Source organism: Pteropus alecto, unplaced genomic scaffold, assembly GCF_000325575.1.
Source record: "Pteropus alecto unplaced genomic scaffold, ASM32557v1 scaffold21, whole genome shotgun sequence".
Taxonomy (NCBI): domain Eukaryota; kingdom Metazoa; phylum Chordata; class Mammalia; order Chiroptera; family Pteropodidae; genus Pteropus; species Pteropus alecto.
In genome coordinates this window covers 15,470,351-15,476,350 of record NW_006436282.1, presented here as the reverse complement: position 1 = coordinate 15,476,350, position 6,000 = coordinate 15,470,351, and the positions used below count along the sequence as shown (strand labels likewise).

The 6,000-nt window shown below is 37.5% G+C and overlaps 1 protein-coding gene across 1 annotated transcript in view; it reads right to left on the bottom strand.

Annotated features, from left to right (window-relative positions):
• The window catches only part of DNAH11 (dynein axonemal heavy chain 11), a 270,126-nt gene that overhangs the window by 153,927 nt on the left and 110,199 nt on the right, over positions 1 to 6,000 (bottom strand). Inside the window, 4 exon segments of the mRNA XM_025046892.1 lie at positions 2 to 66; positions 898 to 1,092; positions 2,471 to 2,563; positions 5,657 to 5,795. Coding sequence (XP_024902660.1) covers positions 2 to 66; positions 898 to 1,092; positions 2,471 to 2,563; positions 5,657 to 5,795 — 492 coding nt within the window.

Here is a 6,000-nt window from a genome sequence, read left to right as displayed (position 1 = left end):
CGTGCCTGCATTTCCAACCACGAAGACAGAGTGCCGCACGGCCAACAGTTCTTCCAGCTGGACAACCTGCAAACCCAACAGCCAGTCACTGGTTTCCTTTCATGAGTTTGTGATTTAAAAAACAAAAACAAAAACCCACTATCCATTTTTGCCCAACTCTTTCCTTACAACCCAAGCCAGCCCCACTGACAACAGTATATTCCAGGAAAGTTAAAATAGATGACAAGGGTTAAATATAGTTCCTCCTAGCTCTCCGACATAGAACACAGAAGTGAGAATGAAGACAATCACTGGAAAATAATAGTACAGGGTACCTGGCAGGGGTTACTTATAAAACCAGTGACTCTTCTCGAAGTGTTGAACAAAGCAGTATATGGCCAATCATCATCTATAATTGAGTAATGACTTATATCCTCTAAAATATCTAAAAGACACTCTACATATCTATTTTAACATCCATGTATCCACTACACCCAGATTGAACACACATATGCACATGCCTTTAATAAGTCAGATGATGTCATACATGTAGCAATTTCTCCCCACTAAAAGCATGCACTAATGATTTTGTTTCTAATTTTCTCTAAACTGGAATGAAAAGAGCAAAATTAACTTTTGGTGCATGTCACCAAGAAGAACCAGGAAGTTCTATAAACTAACAAAAAGTCTGCTTACATGTAAAACTGTGACTTAATCAGACCTGTGTTTCCCTTCTCACAGAATGGGATTACAAAATATTTATATTTACTTTCATGAAGACTGCCATGTTAGAATGCAGGAAAGTATATTAAAGTTGGTGTAATATATAAGTTGACGTTTGGTTCAGTTATCACTTAACTACAGTTATTGTCACTGCGCAGCCCAAGGGCTGCCATGGCAAGTAAATGCCCCTTTTACTTTGAGGATGAAGCTCTCCTCAGGCTGCAGGCGGAGCTCCAGGGTGGACTGCCTGACCATCTGTTCAAAGTGTGGCGCCCTCCTCCGGGGCACGTCCAGGGCTGGAAACAGGTCACCGACCAGGCCCAGAAACACAGGGATGTCGTCTGTCACGATCTTAGGCATATTGAAGTCCCTTAATGCTCTCATGAGCACCTAGAAAAGAGAATAGGGGAGGGAGGGAGCAATTGGGGGTATCGTTTTATGAACTATATAGATGTCTAACCAATATACTATATACTTGAAACTAATTTAAATAAATTTTTAAAAAATAAAATAAACCAGAAAAGAGGGCAACACTTCATTTTAAAAGCCCAAATGGGGTCTAACGACCACCTAAACAACTAAAGATATTATTTTTAATTCTCTTATCTAAAGCATGAGAATCGATACCGTTCTCTAATTAGGATGGCATTCTATCTAATGAACTTTCCCTATAGGGAGGTTAAATGCCTACAAGGTCACTTATGAGAACATGAAAAGGCTCTGCAGATACCAGGACATCCTCAGACCGAAGTCATCAAGGGGACTCTGTACCTTCCCTACCAACACCTCCTTTGATCCTGAGAAAGGATTTGAGGCCCTTCTCTCCTTAGTTCTCAAACTCCAGGAGATAAATTAGCCAGGCCCACTAGATCGTTTTGTTCAAAATACTCTGAGAATCTCAGAATAATACACACAACTATTTTCAGTTTGGATTTTTGTTCTATATTGGCTGAAAACCAAAGAAAGCTTCCAATTTTAAAAGCAGAAACTTGAACGTCAGGATGACTTTTACAGAAAGGTAAGCATTCCAACAACAACAATAGAGCAGGAGAATAAGTGCAAGAAAATCTGGATCCTGTCATGAACTGTGACTGAGAGGAAGAGAAAGATTGAACAAGTAGAAAATCACATAATATCCTTTAACATAAAAAGAAACTCACAGGAACAGATCTAAGCACACTTCATGTATACGTAGTGCTGTATCTGTATAGCCATTACTCTCACTAATTTAACAGAAAAAATGGACATGTGGCTGTTTCTTCCTAGGAGGGACAATTCCCTAGAAGCTCTGAAAAGCCCACTAAGTATTTCCCTGGTTTTAGGCAATCAACCTTCCTGTCCCATTCTTCATGTGCATCTTACATCCTATGAAATGGACATACTTTTTTCCATTAGATTATGTTTCCACTGACTTTTTCAGGATTAATAACCTAACTCAGATTTTTGAAACATGCTTCAGAAGAAATCAAATAGTGACTACTGAATTATTTAATTATGACTGCCGAAATATTTTTTTGGTGGCTGACATTTCAAAAATGCTTATAAAATTACACATTTTCTTTCCTACGCCCATATTCTTTCACTCAAGAATACTGGTGATCTTTTATAATATAAGAAATGCCAGTCCTCAAAATACTCTACATTAAAAATAGATGTTATTTTTCTTAAAAATCGTGCTATGCATGACCCATCATCCGGGTACACACTTTCATGTGTATGAAGCCATTTTGCTACTCACGCAATGGAAATCATATTAGCACTGCATTACCTGGTCTTCAGGTCTATTTTTATCTTCTCGTTTCAGGGAGCCAGCTACAACCAAGACAGATTTAATAGCTCGAAGTCCCCAATCATAATGATCCTAAAATCAAAACACAGGCATATTTTCTCAAAAATTTTATGAGGGAATGGCTCTCATTTCAGAAGTAAAAGCCGAAAGCTAGGAGTTCGGATAAATACATGCTTTAATGACGTGAAGTTATATTTCTCAAGTTATATTTGAAACTGTGAAATCCATGTCCCTTCAGCATCGTCCTGCTTCTTTCACCCGATTCTCTGCCCCTGTCAGCAAATCTCTTCTTCGTAGTAGCATTTAGTTGCCGCATTTGCCCAAGGCTCCATCCACCTTCCTTGCTCTTCTCTCAATTATCCTGCTAACTCAGGAGTTCAACCACTTCCACGTTTTCACCTCCAGCCACAAGCACGTTCCTCCAGCTGTCCACTAACAGCCCTGCTATACCACGCCTTCCCAGGCCTATATCTTGAATTGCTCTAATTATTCATCTTTACTTTCTTGGATGCTGCAGCCCTGATGCTGGCACTTAATACAATCAAAACCATATTAAATAAAATTCAATTATCAACCAGTACCTCTTTGAGACTTCTACATTATCTCTAAGGAAGATAGTTCTCACAGGCTCTGAGTTCCTGGAGAACAGAACCGGTATCTTATTTGCCTTTGTCTTCTAGGTCCTAGCAGGATGTATTGCATGGGGGCAGGTGCTCAGTAAAGGTAAGCTGAATTAACTGATTGATTATCTGCCTGGCCTTCTCTGCCTTTCCTCTACAATCCACATACTAACAAGACGTCTCTCAAACATCTCTCAGCTGTGCCTGCAGGAGAGTCATTTAACCCCTCCAAGCCTTAGCATCATCATCTATAAAAAGGCAGATACAAGTATTTACCCACTCTACAAGGCTGCTGTAGGAGTAAAATGAATTAATGCTTTATGGGCAGTGAAACAATATATATACATGTATAAAACTATGCCCTTCAATCCATTAGTGGATAATAAAGTCGATTTAGTGGGTCTTAACCATCATTTTAGTTGGTAATAAAACAAAACAGAATGGAAGAATACCAGAACACATTGCAAATAAAGGTAAGAAGTGTTTCATGAAAATTTTTGTTTCGGTTGTGCATATGTATGTGTACTGAGTCTCAATAGAAAAAGAGTTTTGAAAATTGCTGATGTATAAGTAGATTGAGGCTTGAGGAAGGAAGGAGGGGGGTAAGAACAAGAGTCTGGAGGCCAGGGAGACTGGGGAGGGGGCTAAGTCAAGGCAGTAACAATATGAAAGCAGAGGATGCAGAAGAAATTCTGGACACAGATTTAAGAGGACTTAGTGAGTCTCCTGAACATTTAAACACTGCAAACCACTGCTCAAACAATCCCCACCATTTTCATTATGTCATTCCTTTGATCAACAATGTTCACTGATTCTTCTCTAATCCACCCCCACAGCTTAGAAAATTATCGGGATACTGTGTTCCCAAGTCAGCAGTTCTAGCCTGGCCAGATTTCCTCCCCACCGTCTCATTTATGACATCTTTCTGGGTTGACGAACTTTTTTTGCCTATTCTACCTTCCTCTCAATACCTTCCTCTTGTAAGTGGCTACAGGTGTCCTCGAAAGAATTTGAAAGAACTAAATTCAAATCTTGCTCCCAGCACTTGTTAGCTGTGGATGTTGGACAGGTCAATTCATTCTGTTTCCCTATCCGTAAAACGAAACTAATAATAGCAAATCTATAGACTTCTTGTAAAGATTTCAAAAGATAACACATGGCACCTGCTCAATAAAGACTGGCTTCTTTCTTTCTTAATAGGATAATCTTTTCATTCTCCATTTTATTCCAATTTTTATTTCACGTAAACTGAATCTCCTAAGTAAATTCTTTGAAGTCATAAATCTGAGTGTTTCATTTGTTCTGAGTCTTATCCCCTTTATCATCATCATAAATAAACATTATTTGGATACAGTAGATGCTCACTAAATATTTAAATATTACTACTAGGAATGAATATAGTTGCAACTCCATTTTTCCTGGGGTCAATGACATTATTTTCTTCTTTTTCCCCATTATAAAATTAAAATGGGCTCATGGAAAAAAGATATTATAAATAAGAACAAGGAAAAAAATAAAAATACAATTTTATTAGCCAGAGACAAATGTTAAAAATCACAATGTATTTTCCAGTCACTTTGTGTGTGTGTGTGAAACAGAGTATAATATAAAACACATGCCAATTATAGATCACACAGTTTGGTATGCTGTTTTTTGCATATAACATTGTCATAAACATCTTCCATATTATTAAATTTGCTATGTTCCCCCCAAGAATGTAAACTCAGTTATTAAAATGACAACATGAATTTCTCTTTCATATTCCAAACTTCCCACAGCAACGGATAACTTAAAATGAGTACATCTGGCAATGCATGTAACTGTGTGGTTATAACTGTGGTGTTTTAATACTTTCATCCTAGAACAGCTGCAGAATAACGTCAGCGGGAAGTAATGAAAGGTCATCAAAGGACCGAAGTCAAAGGTGGCTAAAAAACTGAGTTTAAAAATAATGATGCTGATACACGTGTAATTTATGTGGCACACCAGCAACTGTAAATGAAACTGCCAGAAGCTAATGACTGGAAAACAGAGAATAGTTAAGTTTGACCCATTTCAGAGACTGGGAATTGTAGAGCAAAGTTTAAAAAAAAACAAAGCAAATTCTACTTTCAAATAAAGGATTATCAACAAATGATAAAAGTTCAGTTTAACATTTCTTACTGTTTCTCCAGAAAATCAACTTTACCTGACTCATGTATATTCCAACCTTCTCTCACTAGATAATAATATTCTCACAAAGAATGGGAGGCATCATAAAATTCCATTTACAGTGATAACATTGGTCAGGTTTAAAGAAAACCACATTGCCTGTTGATAAAACCTGTATTAAGTACAAATTAAGCATGAGACTTAAAATGTCTCAAGTTTAATTTCAGAAAAAAATTAAGAACTACAAATTACAGATTTTCGAAAGTGTATGGAAAATATAAAATTATTCCTGTGTCTAATTAAAATTTGAATAATAAATTACCCAGTACCCATATTTCAAAAGCTGTTTTAATGGGGCATAAAAACCAAGAAAAAGTAACAGAAGACTCTTCACCTGCTTGGAGAGGAGCTCCCTGCACAGTGCGTGCAACGTAATGAACTTTCGGGCTAATGAACGTGCATCCACGAAACCTTCAGCAACCAACATGATTTCACAGATTAGCTCAATATCGGGGGCTACCATGGCACAGGGTCTGAAAAGTAAATATATAATTTAGTTTAAAAATGTGATAAGGTAATAAGTATAAATTGCTGAAATCAAGTGCTTAATTCATACCAACATTCTAGACATTCCCGAGCAGGTCACAATTACCTCTGTCAAACCACAGACCCCTCACTTCAACTGAAAACTGTCCACTAGTTACTGGATACAGAGACAAAGATGTAAAGTCTGGAAAG